General features: G+C 42.5%; 1 protein-coding gene across 1 annotated transcript in view; it reads left to right on the top strand.

The window, feature by feature from the left end:
• ABCD2 (ATP binding cassette subfamily D member 2) overlaps positions 1-16064 on the top strand; it is a 46334-nt gene that overhangs the window by 26031 nt on the left and 4239 nt on the right. Inside the window, exons 7-9 of the mRNA XM_084525943.1 lie at positions 6456-6601; positions 13092-13176; positions 13919-14044. Coding sequence (XP_084382069.1) covers positions 6456-6601; positions 13092-13176; positions 13919-14044 — 357 coding nt within the window. The remainder of the gene's footprint in view (positions 1-6455; positions 6602-13091; positions 13177-13918; positions 14045-16064) is intronic.

Genomic DNA, 16064 nt, shown 5'->3' with positions numbered 1-16064 from the left:
ATGAAAAGCCTAGGCCTGCTAAAATGGAGTGTTTAAGGGGATTTTTTTCCTTCCTTTCTCAAGCTGGTTGATTCAATTCATTGCAGGAGGTATAATTATCTCAGGCTGCATATCTGCTTGTATTTTGTACAAATTGCCGGGGCTTTGTTTTTAATTATACACGTGTTCCTGCGTGCTTTCTGTTCTCACTATCAGAAGAAACAAATGAACTGAACACGAAGATAAATTCATGAATTGTTCACCATAAACTTTTATGTCACCTGATCAGTTCTAGTTATATTGTAAGTGATCTAAGGTGACTAAGTAAATCATCAGATGGGATGATACCTGAGCATGAATAATGCTTTAAGTTAGAGGCTTCCTTTATCTTTCTCTTTATTATTTTCTCCCAGATTATTTTCTTGAAGATGTATACAAGGCTCCTTTGCAGAGGAAGCCACAAAGTGACTGGTGTGATTTTTTTTTTTTTTTTTGGTCCTAATTTTGTTGAAAAACTAAGACTTTAATTCTGAGCACTTCATTTCCCATAAACTATGTTAATGGCTATAGGCTGGTTACACTCCGCTCTGGTAACTGATCTATTTGAAATATTTAGAGGATGTTCACGTTAGTTCTGTGCAAGTGGGGAGGAAAGTTCAGCGCAGAGTATATTGCAGAGAGATCAATTATTTATGTCTTTGGAAGGGTTGCTGAAACTTTACCTGGCCCTAAAATCCTTTAAACTAGACACAGTGCAATAAACTGAGCCTGTTCCTTTTTGTTCCTATTTGCTAAATATTATTTATTCTCTCTATTTTAACTCTTTAGTGATAGCACCCTCTGTGTGAGAGAAAGTAATAGATACACCCCAATTGTAAAGCATTCATTTCTCAAAGTGGTGATGCTGTCTTTGCCTCTTTGCTGCTTGTTTCATTAATGCCATCAAAGAACCCAGATCACTTTACTTAGTGGAACTTGGAATTTCTTGAGCATCACCACTGATCAAGCTTTGCTGCTGTTGAAAATGTGGAGTTTTTCCTGTTAACTTAAACCAGGCACATGGCAAGAGCTGGAGTTCTGCTGAGGTGACTCCTGCTGAGGCATTACAGCACCTAAAAATTAGGATCTTGGCACCAGAAAGGTGAAGGGAAGTTTTAAATACAGGTGGATTCCCTAGGCAGTCAGAGATTTAGGGCTTCAGGAGGATTATCCAGGAAACCTATGTGGTAGGTACAGAGAGCCACCTAGAGTTAAGCCATAGGAATCTCTGAAGATGAATGTATGAACTCTTGCCTCTTAGGGACATTTAGGTGCCGAGCTGAGAGCTAAACATTAAACCCCTTCATCTATAATGAGCCCTCTCCTGAGAGCAGGCACCTAAATAAGGTTAGAACCCTCTTTAATTTGGTTTTACAACACTACTGAAGGAGTGGGACATTTACTGCATTTCATATTAAAGAGCACTGAACACAAAAGGAACAACGTAGATGATGTTTCTCATGGGGGTTGGTGCTAAAGTCTCCTTCTTTCCAGTTGTGGCCTCTGACCACTGTAGTATATAATTAGGCCCTTTCCAATAATTTTATCTTTGGGCACATGATTGCTGCCTCTTAGAAGCAATTTCCTTGCGTCATTGGGAAGATGAGAAGGTGCCCTGTCTTTGACTCCTCTTTAGCCTGGATGGTAGCCTAGAAAAATGGGAAAATGATTCCCTGAAAACTGAGAACTTAGTCTGAACCTAGTTCTTGGAAGAGGTTTGCTAACTGTTAGCTTGATATACACCCCCTCATCTTGCATCTCTTGTAGCCACTGTGGTTTGTGTTGAACTTAAAACTTTTTTTCACTGTCCCTGCTGTAGTGGACCTTCTGGGGATTTCAAGAGCATTTGGGCATATCTGTCAGTGTGAGCTGTGCCCTTAGCTTTCTGGATTGAAGATCCTTCAGTGCAATCACAGGCTCATCACAATCTTTCAGGTTTCCTAGGAAAGCATCTCCACGGCTGGAGCTTGGGCTCCAGTGTTATCTTCTTGAATAGGTATACCTACATTTGGAGTGTGTTTTACTTTAGGTGTCAAAAGCGTCACTCTGCACTCTGAAACCATCCCAATCTGCTTTGAAAATCCAAGCTGAAATGGAGAATCTCAGGAGTAGTGTTTCCCTTTCTCTCTCCTCCTTGGGTATGTTATGGAGGGACCTTGTCAGACAGAGACAGAAACTTAAAAGATAGGTCAGCCAAGAATTTATAGCTGTATTACACGTTGTTTTCTAGAGGATAGAGCTTTTGCAACATAACTAGAATAACAGTGCAGTACTAACTGCAAACAGACTTGGCAAAAATGGCAAGTTAGGTCTTGATTTAGTGGCATGGAGATGGGTTCCAGAATCACAAGCCTCATGTTTTTAGACTTCACCTTCCATGTAGAAAATGTTAATCAAGGTCTATGCCAAGGAAGATAGGATCATCTGACTGTACCTGGAAGCAGTTCCTTGGGCACTTACATTGGACTAATCCCTTAACTTCTGACGCCAGCCACTTAATTGAGATGTATTTTCAGTCCCTTATTTATTTCAGGGTGCTTATAATTAGGTCTGGGACCCATTCAGATTGCTTTATAGACTTTCAAAGTGTATATTGATTAGTTACTATAATTCTTTAAAGCATTATGGATGTCAGAACAGGTTAGAAGTTTTGTCAGTAGAGTTTATATTGTGTAGAAGACCAAAATAACTTTTGAATACATCTCCATCCTCCCTATTATATTTCTCTAGTATTTTGTCAGTGTCATACACAATGTCATGTGTTAAGAGGGCACTGGGGAATCGTTCACACTACAGGCTTCAGATTGCAGTATGTGTTGGGATTATCTTTCTTTCAAGCCTGTGCTCCAAGGGAGAATTCCTAACCCTTGGGAATGACAGCTCGTTACTAGGAATTTAAGTGCACCAAACTGGTACTTTTGATGCAATAAAACCATCAAACTGGCTAAAGAAGGTCCGTTTGTAGGATCTAGAATTGCCTCTTCCAATAAATACCTTGAAATTCCAGAAAAACAGGAAAAAATCAGTACATTTTCTCAGCTTTCTGAACTTTTGACACCAAAGTTCTAAAAAAGAGTTACTGGGCTTAAATCCTCTCTCAAAACCAGCTCTCTTGTCAGAGAGAAAAGAAAGATAGCAATTGCAAAGCTATTACTGTCAAAGACATGACCCCACACAGCACAGAAGTGCCTTTTGGAGTCTAAAGAATGCTTTCTTTGAGCTGGATACCCAGACACTGTCTGAAAGGGAATACTTCGTAAGAAATCAATTATGAACAGTGATTAAACTGGAGGAGAACTTCAGGACAAAAAGACTGGTTTTGTTGTTTGAACTGCTAAAAATTTAATGAAGACAATATTTTAACAAGGAGCTTACCAGCAAAGACAAGACTTCACTCCTTCTGTATCCAGTTTCTCAGACTTCTGCTACCTAATATGTAGCTATCACACACGTGTAGACTCGATTATAATAACGTCTGACTTTTAACAGGCTTTGTGGCATCCATGGGTAGGTAAGGAGGTTATTGTCTTCAAGTTATGGGTAGAGAAGTCGGGTTTGGTATGAGATTAACCTCATCTAACTAGACGCTCAGAAGGTAGTTACCTAAGCTAGTTGTAAGCACTGTCTCCCCACTGAGGAAGAAAGACAACCCCAGGATGAAATTCATCCCCACCCTAAAATAATTGGGATAAATCAACCGCAGAGCTGCCTCTCTTTGTTGTCAAGAGTCGCAGCCCTGAACTAGATGCCAAGAAAGATGAATTGTGCCCTCAGAGATGTGAGTGGTTCCCTCTGAGGTGGGGGAAGCAGAGCTTGCTCTCCCACTTCCAGGGACAGACCCATAGCCACAAACCATTTTTCTTTTACTTAGTTAGTAATTGATGGATTTTGCTATTCCACTGCAGGCTGGGCTTTTCTTTCAGTTTTACAGACTAGGTGGGGAGAAGTGATCCTGGTAGTACTGGTGCGTTTAGATGGGAGGCCACAAGGAAAATCCAGTTGTACCAGGAAGCGGTGCTGCTGACTCAATAAACAGCACGGGAGCGAGCGTCCTAGTGTGGTGCTTCTGAGCACTGCCTTCCTGCTTGTATTGGAGGTTAAATCTCAGCTGCTAGTCATTATAGGGTCATGCTTCACCAGGGTAAGGTGTTAATCCCCAGACAAATTATATGACAGGTAACTCTGTCCTCCTTGCTCTCTCCTGCAGCTTCACGTAAATTACACAGCCTTATGCACATCCTTCATCTACATCTAAACTTTTCTGAGCCGAGGTGGAATTGCTGTCTTCTGTCCCAGAGATGGCAGCAGTCTGGAGCAAATGAAGTGATTTCTCCATATGCATATTTCTGCATACAATAATGATTCTGGGATTCTGTGCAATAAGTAAAGACTTTTGTTGATTTTTTTGGACAGCACTGTGGAAAAGTATTGTTATCGTTACTTCATTAAGTTACATGTTTATAGTTAAGGTCTTGCAGTGTCTCCATTAATACAAATGGTTCACTGCTCTTGGTGTTCGTACAGCAGCCCACTAACCCCAAAGCAGAACAGACAGAGCAAAGAGGAGCACCAGAGCCAGTACCTGACTTGTGGTTCTGGTTTTGCTCCATCCTGCCTGCAGCAGAGACATGATCATATGTCTGTGAGCAGTTCAGATTCCCTGCTCTTCCCACCCTCAGCCAGCTGGTGGTGGAAGCAGCATGACTACAGGTGGGTACAGACTGTGTCTGCAGCACAAACAACAGTCTCTGTTCTCTGTGGCAAGAGCAAGCTGCCTGAAAGATTCCTCGTTGCTGGCCCAATCTCCTCCTCCATGTCGTCATCTCTGGGCACCACAGCTTTAGTAAGACGAGTGTTATTTTGGCAGATGAACCTCGAGGGAATTAGTTTAACTCCTGGTACCAAAAGCAAGATGGGGTCTTAAGCCTGACTGTTCTTCAGCTCTGACCTTCCCCTCTTAACTCAAAACCCTACAAATCATTCCTGGGGTGTTTCCAGCTTCCGAGACAGGATGAATAGTTGTCCTTCACAAGAAATCCTTGGAACACCATAGGAGAAGAGATGGTCAGATACCCGTGTCTCAGGCTCTTTATGTACTCTGGCTAACCACTCTACAAGCCAGTTTGTATCAGCACGTGGAGCTCAGGTGACTTCCCAGGACTGTGGACATCTGAGCCCTTTCCTTCAGGGCTGACGGAGCTGCCTGTACAGCTCATTGCAGAATGTTCTTCCTCCAGTCCACTGGGCCATGATTTTCATGGTTTTCATGATTTTCCAGCTGCTTTTCAGTGTTCTGGTGGCTGATAGAAGCTGCAAGGGCAATCTTCTGCGGTGCCACCTCATCTTGCTGCCAGGGCCAGCAATCCTCGGCCTGATTGCTAAAATGATCCCTCAGAGTACATAAACCAACATTTTATCAGGAGGCATTAGAGTTCCCTAGGCTAGCCCAAATTTTGGCCTAAAGTACCTCAACTGCTTCAGTCACATCAGCTCCAGGACTTACAGTGAGTCCTCACAAAGTATCCAGGCCACTCACTGCACCAACATGGTTGATACATGGTGACATGGTCCAACATGGTGCCACAGTCACTGACCGTGTTTGTGACTGGATGGGGCAGGTGAAAACAGGAATTACCAACACGGGGCCTTTATGTTTTGTGCAAACAGGCCTGGCCTTTGGAAACTGAAGCTGGATTTGGATCACTTGAAATAGATAGGGCTATTTTCACACTTACTGTTGGCATTTGTGTATTTCTTTCCCTTACTAATTAGGAAATAATGAAAACTAAAACAAAAGCTGTGTCAGAGGTCCTGCATGTGCTCCGTTGGCCTGTGAGTGAGGCTCACCAAGTGGTGTCATACATGGGTGGGAGGCAGCTGGTGTCTTAGGGTGCCTTTGCTATCCTAGCCTGGTTGGCCTGATACCATCTAAATAGCTGTAAAACTGTTCTTCAGGATGACTTTGTTTAGAGACTAGGAGAATTTTTCGGGCCTGGGCTGTACCAGGGGCTGTGCACAGCCCAAAACGCGAAAACTGCCCATGGTTCAGGGACTGGGCTGTGACTGAGGCCCTGGCTCCAAAGTGGAGACAGCTTATCTTAGTAAGACAGATGAGATTGCCAGGTCAGGGAATGTGGAGGTTCAGAAGAAGCTCCTGATTGCAAATAAAAACCTTCAAAAAGGGCTCTGAGGTAGATTTTTATTCTGTCATTTTGTTTCTGTGGTAGTAATACCCATATTGCTATGTTGTAATCTGCTGTTATGTAAACAATGTGTTGTCCCTAAGGTAAGTTTAGGAAAACATTCACCCACGATGCAACCACAGATAAATCCAATTTTAGGTGCTTAAAGCATTATACTGTGCTCACAGATTGTCAGCAAGATGCACTCACCTGGAGCCAGCTCTGGATTGCCAGTTTCTCTGTATTGTTTCACAGGCCCTATATGTCCATTGGAACGCTACGTGATCAGGTCATCTATCCAGACTCCGTGGAAGACATGCATGAGAAAGGCTACCAGGATCAGGATCTGGAGTGTATCCTGCAAATGGTTCATCTGTACCACATAGTTCAAAGAGAAGGAGGTAAACTGCTTATTTTTGTAAAAAGCTTCACAAAATCCATTATTTGTGTGTGTGTGTTAGTGAGACTGACTTTTACTTATTGAACACGCAAAGCTGGATCCAGACCTGTGTTTGTGGGAGCTGCACGACTTCATGTTGCTGCTAATGGAGGGAGAGGAGCTAAATTGCTCCTTTCCTCTGCAGCAAATCCATGCCCAGCTGAATGTTCTTGTTCTGTTGTAAAGTCCAGTCGTTTCATGGTATTATGAGATCTCCTTTCATATTTGTAGAAAATGTTGTGTCCTAAAACCTTGTAGTGTCACTGACTACACCAACTGTGCAAAAGAGGAGACAGTGTAAATACACTGGTACAGTAAAAGTTGAAATGCTAAAGGCTTCTGCTGAAGCTTTTCATGGCTTTTCTTTCCCTCAGCACAGCATTAATTTTCTTCCTGTTGTTCACACTAGCAGCCACTAGTATCTAGTTTGAATCCCCTCACCCCCAACATTACACTTTTAAAACAAACATAGGACAAAGTTGGTACCATTTAGAGGGAAGAAGGAGGCTCTCCAAACCCCTCCAGGGAGGTGGCATTGGAAGTGCTGGATGTACCCTACCAGTGATGTACTCTGCCAATCATCAGTGCTCCTTTTTGAGAGAGTCATTTGGGTGCATTGCCTTGTAACGTGTGCTTGGAGTCTCTCAGGATCATTGTGACGACTGAGTAGTGCCTCAGCCAGTGAGAGTCTAAATTCCCATTCCTGCGTGGCAGCCTCTTGGTCTGTTCAAAAGGCAGAAGGTGTACTGGATTTTAGAGTGGGGAGTAGTAATCATTTACAGCAGCAATTGTATGACTACAGATAGTTCTCCACCTCACAGCTGTGTTGATAGACTCTTATCTTGTCGTGGGTTAATGCTTCTTAGTTAAGAAAGTAATAATGACTGTTGACCCTCAAGATACAGTAGAACATAAAAATCTGTCATCGTGCTAATTCTTGTTGTTATTCAAGTCTGATACTGTGACACAGGGATTGAAAAAAGGGGCAGGGAACTAAACGCAGTGATTGGAATAATTGCAGAGAAGGCCTGTACTCACTGCACTGACATTAGAGCTATTAGTTAGTATCCCTGAGTCATTCACTTCTCTACGTGGGGTGTACAGATTGCAGAATGAGCAGATGTGCTGGCATGGGGAGCTGGACGAGGAGAAGCAGTTAAGATGTAAGTGGCAGGAAGCCACGGCGGAGTGTGCGTTCATGGCCTGTTGGTACTTGTAGGCGTACTGAACAGCACGTGGTCCTCAGCAGCCAAAACCATATCCCTAGTGGTCTCTGAAGGCACATCGCTGTGGTTTGTGACCCTGCAGCTGGAGCATGTAAGCGATGATGGGGCAGATACTGGGCTCCACCTCTCAGATGCCAGTGCCTCGGGTTGGTTTTCTGAGCTGCCAAGCTCAAAACCCAGGTTTGGATCAGTCTTGCTCCACCTTCTGTGCCAAAGGACAGTAATCCTGTTTTATTGCTGACCCCATTCTTGCTCTTCTGCTTGTCTAACTGCACAAGTGAGACTTAGGAAGCAATCTATAAAGAGGACAGTGTTAACGTTCATTGGTACTGTATCAAAGCTGCAGTCAGGATAAGGGAGCACTGTGCAAAAGTTGGCAGAAACAAATGTTACAAAAACTTTCTTAGACTGCAATCTAAAACGACACAAGTGGGCAAAGCCGGAAAACAGAGGGAGAGATTACCACATACCAGGAAGTTTTTAAGACCATAATACACTTACTTAGTCACTTTTCTCCATGGGCATTTGCAGTGCAAAGGGAGGAGAGACAGGAAATCTGTGACATATGATTCGACACGTTACACGGATTTCATATACTTAGGTATTCTTCAGAGCTCCCCCCGTCTGGGTCAAAGGCTTGTATTCAGGGTTTTGAACTAGCAAGCCAGAGAAACGTTTCTTGAGAGTGAACAATTGATTATTTTTTTTTTGTTTATACAGAGCTGTTTTATTTTTATTATTTTTTATTTCAGTCTTTTACTTAAAATTAGATTTTTAAACTAAAATTATTTCTATTAGAAATTGAATGTTTTGTTTGCAAAATAATGAAAAGTCCTATGTAAAGCTTGCAGAACAAAGGATTTACCCCAAATAGTCTCTTTTTTTTTTTTTTTTTTTTTTTTTTTTTTTTTTTTGGCAAACTGCTTTGATGGTTGACAAAAAACAATGCTGCCCAATAGGAAAAAGTTTTGCTGAAAAATTCCCAGTGAGTTTCTGTTTTCGTATTGTGCACATTTTGTGAATGTGCAGCATCTGGAAGAAAGAAAAAAAAAAAAGCCAGCAACAAAACCAATTTTAGTTATCCATATTCTTGGGTATATATGCAATACATCAATGCTGTTTTCAACCAGTTTCCATAAACAGATCCAAGAATGGAGCTGTCTATCAATCACCTAGTTACAGAAACAAAACATAATTCCTCAATCCTTTTTCTTTAGATCCTCTTCACCTCCGTAGCCTTTCTGTCTCTTCCCCTTTCACCTATCCCCTGCAGTGCTGTGCCTCTACCAGACAGTAGGTCCGCAGGGCACGGCCCCGTTGCTTTAATTGACCACGAATGCCACACACATATAATACCACGCTGTACAGTTTTGTGCAAGTCTGCTCCCTGTGGGCAGTTAGGAAAAGGCAGATGGAGCCAGCATTACACAGCTCTGGCTCTGAATGTGTTTGTCCTGGAGTGACTTCATTGTCTTTGGCTGAGTTATTTGCACATTGCATCAGTTGAAGGGTCACCAAAATCCAAGGGTAAAGTGGCCAAAAAAAAAAGCCTGATATTATTCTCGCTGCCAACGGCATAAATTCCCATTTTTTTGCAGCAATAAGGCTTGACCCAATTAGAAGTAAGTAGAATAGTCAGAAGAATAAAGAGGCCAATTTGGCATTTATCTTCAGTGTTACCCTTACGAAATCTTTTTTAATCCGTAGCAGCTGAATGCACCAAAACCAAACCAAGCAAACAGAAACCCCACTGACAGTACCACCCCCACAACACCACCACTCCTGACGTCGCTGAGCCCAAGCCCTACATAAATCTGGTGCAATTCCCGTGGCAGCAGCCCCCCTTGCAGCAGGGGCCAGGATGCCCTTCCTGCAGAATCCCACAGCGGCGTTTAGAGGAATGCCATTCCCCTGCCTACCTTTGCCCTCCAGCCTGTCTGCACTCCTTAACTTTGTCCTCATGTAAAATACTAGAAAACTTGGCAGAAGCTTGAGCGGGGTGATGCTGATGATTTAAGATTACCTTGTATTGTAATCGGTGCAGTGAGTCATCCCAAAGAAACTTGCGTGCATGATATTAATGCCATTCAGTAATGCATTCAGTAAGGTGCCCCATCAATATCTGCAAAGTTGCTAGCAAAATGAGGAAAACAAGGTTATATGCAGCATGGGTGAAGAAAAGGCACATCCAGAAGTCTGAAGAATACTACGGAGATGTACAGTAGGTATCCATAAAATGTCTTTTTTGACCTGCTGTGAAAATCTGCATATATTTAGCAAGTGTCAACAGCGCTGGAGCCATAGGCTCGTGGCAGCCTGTCACATGGGGGAAGCCGTGAGTGCGTGTAGCAGCTTGCTGGATACAGGACCAGGCCTGCCCGCTCAGGGCTGATGACATTACTGAACGGGTTCAACCTGTTTATGGTTTCTCAGCACCCCAGATTATAATTATTCCTCATTATTTTGCACATTTGTCATTTCTCTGGGTCTTGTCCAGGGAGCCATTATGCTAAGCCACGTATAAGCACACTGACAAGCACATTTCCTCTCGCCGAGATTTTTCCATCTGATCATTTCAGCCCTGGATTTGCTTGTGTTAATGCCACGGACAGCAACTCTGGCGTGCTCTGCTGGCTTTTCCAGTGGCTCTGAAAGAGCCACAAATCCCTGCAGTGCCACGCTGAGCTGGGCCTCATGCCATTGATCATCTCTTTGTTCATCAGGAGTGGGCTCCCTGGCTGTAGTTTGCTGCTGTGGCCTCTCTCCTGTCTTGCTACCATCCTCCAGCCCATGTCTGTTGAGCTGCATTGGAAAATGATAAATTGGGAAATGGAGCTTTTTAACTTCTTTCTTTTTTTTTTGGCATCTGGATGTTGTCTGGCATGTAAGTGCAATGATGGACAAGGATGCAGGATGCATAGCACTACAGACCCCAGATGTAATCCTTTTTTTAAAGTCAAATTTAGCTTTTTTGTTTGTTTGTTTTTCCTTCAGAAAACTTAGGAAAAAGAATTGTAAAAGAAACCCTGCAAGAAAACAAGCTGCTGCTGTCATGAGGCTATCGCTAATTTCTACTGACAGCTGTGTGTGTTTCTGTCACCAGTGCTCTGCCCCAGCACACTGCGTGTGTTATTTGTCTTCCTGGTTGCAGAAGGCGTTTCTGTGGCATCTATTGTTCATCGCATCTGCATCGTATCATTTGCAGTCAAAGGCTGTGTGTACCAAGGAGCCTGGTGAGGAATTTGGGCTCTGAAAGCCAGGATTATGCTGGTACCTCTGAGAGTGTTGTGCTGCGTTCATGGACAAGCCGTTTCTTCTCTTTATTTGTAAAACGGCTGTAGCTGTAGGTGCTGAAAGCCCCTGACTTGGCTGATGGTTTTGGAACGCTAAGGTCCTTTCGTGACCTGCTCCATGCCAGCAGCAAGGAAAGAGAAACAAGCAGATGCATTATTGTTAATGCACAGTAGGAAGTTAGTTTATTGGGAGTGAGATTGCCTTAAGTGTTCAGAGGAAATAGCTCAGACGTTAGAAAATAATTTTTGAAATGGCAAAGGGATGATGTGAAAGTGGATCCTTCCTTGTCTATTGTTTAAGACGTTCCAAAGGTTGAGCAGGGAAGTTGAGAGAGGGAGCGAGGTAGCAGGAGGCAAGATGCTAATATTAAGTCAGAATATAAGTTGAAGTGACCCCAGAAATGCTGTATCCTGGTGAGCTGAGGCTAGCTCTTACCCCTTCAGGAAAATCAGAGAATGGGTTTGCTGGCTTAGGGACATGGTTTAGTGGGAGACATTGGCAGCAGGGTGATGGTTGGACCAGAAGATCTTGGAGGGCCTTTCCAACCTTAATGCTTCTGTGATTCTATGATTTCCTTCCCATTTTGCAGCCCTTCCATGAACCTCCTTCTCTCTCTGTCCATTACTCATAAAGCAGCTGATCTGAGCAGAGGAGCCGCTTCCATGGGCACACGAGCACACCCACCCACAGCCTAGCTCAGATCCAGAGCTCCCATCACAACTCAGCCCTGGAGATCATCGATATTCTCAGCTTTAACATCAGCAAACATAAACAGCAGTTCGAATGTCACCTTCAGAAGTGTAGCTGTTTCTGTGGCTTTCGTGAGGGCTCCAGGCATTTTGTAATCTTTTAGGGAACCTACAGGTGTTGGTGGGGCAGCGCTGCAGCTTTATTTCTGTGTGGTCCCAGTGCTGGGACTGATCATCAGAAACAGCTTGTATGCATCTGTCCCCTGTCCCAGAGCTGATCTGGGTGGCGATCCAGTTGAGCATTTCACAGCTCCCTCTCTGCTGGGAGCCAGGTGCTGGGAAGCACTGGGATCCTTAAGCAAGAAATGAAAGGAAACTAAGGAAACACTGTAGGATCGGCAAAGGTGACGTATTTCTGATGCACACGTGTGCTTTTTAAATCTATGTACACATTTATAAAAAAATCTTGACACTACTTTATAATTCACAAGCCCCCTGTAAGACTGCAGATACAGCAACACATCCCCATCCTTTTGCATGCAGCTGACAGTGATAAGATAAAAGTCAGCTGGAGGCCTGCAGAATATTAAATAATAACACCCAGTGCTATATGGCTGTGAGTCACTTCTAAATACAAGGTAGCAGGAAGTTTGTATGTAAAAGCCTCCTGTCTGCATGCACGGGTTTGTGCATTAGCTGCTTGTCTGGGCACACAGAATGCAGCCCTGGGTCTGCATCTGTGCTTCTCTCGAGTTTGCTGACTCACAGCAGTGAGAGGAGTCAGGCACTAAACATTGTCATCTGATGCTGCTGTTTATGGATTTTTTTTCTCTCTACATGCTGAACTTGTTTTTAAATTTCCACTCAAATCCGCTTTCCTTTCAAGGAGGTATAGCAAATGGTTCCATAAAACAAACATGGCAGAGAAACGGTTAGTTACACACAGGTCAGAGATGTTTCTTCACAGAGATGGTAAGTGGAGTTTTTTGACAGTAAACATACGATGGAGAAAGTTAAATTCCTCTTTCAAAGTTGGCATAGTATTTGTGACATTTTTCCAACTGAGTGCCAGTGGAAAAGCACTGAAGTATTTCTGAAGTGATCCAGAACCCTGAAGGTCTCTCCTGCAATGGAAGTGCTTGTCATGATTTTGGTTGGGGATTGCAGAGATGTTGCAAGTAAAGGTGTATTTCCTTCATCAGCTCACGTTGTCCTGACATGTTTTGTTTGCATTTTTTGTAAGGCTGGGATGCCATCATGGACTGGAAAGATGTCTTATCAGGAGGAGAAAAACAAAGGATGGGCATGGCTCGCATGTTTTATCATAAGTAAGCATTTGGGTTTGTTATTTAAATAATATTTGAAAACGAGGAAGAGTTTTGGAGGTTTGCTGTAATAGTTTGAGCATTTGTAGATGGAGATTTCCATGCAGTGTGCCCTACTGCTAGACTGCTGTGTAGGACTGCAGACCTTGTCATTTGCTCATATAATCTCTGCTTTTAGTTTGGGCAATGCTTCTTAATTAAGATTTGCTTTTGGAAATGTAGCGTTACATTTTCTGCATGTTCTTTTCTGCATCTAATCGGGCACAAATGCCTTCCCAACATCTGTCTTACAAATATTGCAGCACTCTGATGACTGCTTTAGAGGCTACGGGAGTTGGAAAGCCAAGCTCCACATTGTTTTTTTTAATTTTGGAGACGGCAAACCCTGCAGAGGCAGCCCAGTCCATACCCAGCAGTGAACAGAAACTTTCCGAGCTGCCTGTAGTTACAGCATGCCTTGTTGACAGAACGAAGTAACACCAGGTCAAACTGGGGCACAGCAGTTAGATCACTGTGTGCTCACAGGGACCAGGAAATAAAACTCATTTTTCCTGGAAGCCACGTCTGCACCTAAAAAATGCTTGGGAACTTGGAGTTGGTGCTAGGCAGCTTCCAGCTGCAAATGAGGGGCAGCTGGCTTGTAAAAAACAACTCTCTGCTTCTTCTTGTCCTCTCAGTTAAACATCGTATGTGGGAATATTGTCCAAAGCGTAGATGACTTACATTCTTTATTTACTTTTGCAAGGCCAAAATATGCACTGCTGGATGAATGCACAAGCGCGGTAAGCATTGATGTTGAAGGAAAAATATTCCAAGCTGCGAAAGCCGCTGGGATATCCCTGCTTTCTATAACACACAGACCTTCTCTTTGGTAAGTATCTCCAAGAATTTGTCATGGTCTTTGCTTTTAGCCTTCTGCAGACATAGATTGGCCTTTGTTCTATGAACTAGGACAGTTGTTTAATCAATAGCTACTGCACTTTTTAAGGTAACCTGTCTAAAATAATAGCAATGTAAATGCATTTAACATTGATTTCTTTCATTCTTTGACACATACATATTCCTCTTTCTAATTTTTTTTAAATGTGTGGCAGTTATTAACTATAAATAGCAACATGCAGGTAGCTAAGGGGCAGTTAATTAGTCCACTACACCACAGCCACAATACCTCTCACCAGATTATTCTATAAAGATGACGAGATCCATGAGCAGTCCGGGGGAATTTTACTAGTGCTTGGGAGAAGATGGGGAACATGGCAAGTGAATCACCTACACTTTGTTCTTTCAGAGGAATCCATGCATCCATATTAAAACTATGTCCTCTAAAAACTGTGTCAAAAATATGACATAACTTCAGTCATGTCCTGTATCTGTAAGGCCCATGAGCTTTCAAAGTTTGATTGTCTATTAAAAAAAACAAAACAATAAACACTAGAATTCTGAGAAAAATCGTTCTAGTGAGATGATGCTAATTATGGACAAGTCCCTCAAAGGAAGTAAATACAGTTGATGAATACATAAAACAACCAAATACTTAAAGGGCAAAAGGAGATAAGATGGTGTAAGCTGACATTAGCAGAGACTATTTGTTCTGAAGTCCTTGGTCTCTACTAGAGTCAGGTTGTTTGCTTTTTTAAGCTGATGACAAAATTGGATCAGAACCTGAATTTTAAGAAAAAATTGATGTTCTGATAGGAAAAATAAAATCATACAGACACTTATTTTTAAAATGATTTAAACTATACTTAAAAATAAAAGGTTTTTAAAAATTTTTTGACGTTGGCATTATTTCAAACCACTGCTCAAGAATATAGGTATTTGAGAGCATCCCACCTACAAATAGTGATGATGCAGAGGGAAGTTCTGCCAAAGAGCTTGTGAGAATGACCTTTGAGTTCAGTTTCCCATGGACATTTCTTGTTTTCTAGTATTAATGCTGTTCAGGAAGGTTTGTAGCCTTCACAGTATTAATGAAATTATCAGAAATCTGGTAACTTATGGGGATCAAGAATTGATAAAAGCTGGTGGATAGATGGGATGTGATGGCTTTGTTCTGGAGAAGTAAAAAACAAGTGCTGAGTATTCAGAAATAAACATCAAATGCCTTTCATCAGGTATGCTTCCATAGGGACTGCACTGTATAGACAAAGATCAGGGCTGCATGTTGCTTTCTCCTTATGATTATACCAGACACTGTTTGCTCTTTTATTCAAAATATTGGCTACCTTCTTGTACCACAGCAATTAGATGTCTCAGTCATCTATCTTAGCTTCCTGATTTTTTTTTTTATTTTATTTTTTATGGGTGAAAAAATAGAGGGACGGTTTAAGCATTTTGTGTCACAAAGAATAATATGAAAGAAGGGGTGAATGTAAGCCTGAAGTTGAATCTCTTTTGAGCCTCATGTCATAAGCTATTGAGTTTATTAAACTGTCACATTCCCCGGATGGAATTTCTAATCACTGTTTTGTGACATGTTTCATCTTCTATAATTTATAGTGATAAATTACACAGCCGTAACAGCAGCTCTGAGGGAACTCTTGCACCTCCTGATAAATGTCCTGTCAGGTCTTGGCAAACTCCACACACACGTACACCTTTGAATACTTTTAGTGCACACACCCTGACACACAAAAGATCTGTGACTCTTACACAGACTTTAATTTGGCTCCTTGCAGTATTTTAGGACTGGAGGTTTATTTACCCAACCTTATAAAATGAAGGGGAACAAACTGGGGTGTAATTTGAACAAGCTGCTTTTATCAGTAGCATCAGGTGCATCGTGCCTGAATGCACTGGGGCACACGTTCCCTTTCCTTACTCTGAAGAGAAGGTATTATTTGTGTGTGCAACAGACTGCAGCTGGGAGGAGTGTTGGTCAGGGGTTATGA

Source organism: Aythya ferina (assembly GCF_964211825.1).
Source record: "Aythya ferina genome assembly, chromosome: 1".
NCBI lineage: Eukaryota > Metazoa > Chordata > Aves > Anseriformes > Anatidae > Aythya > Aythya ferina.
This window is presented reverse-complemented; position numbering and strand designations above follow the sequence as displayed.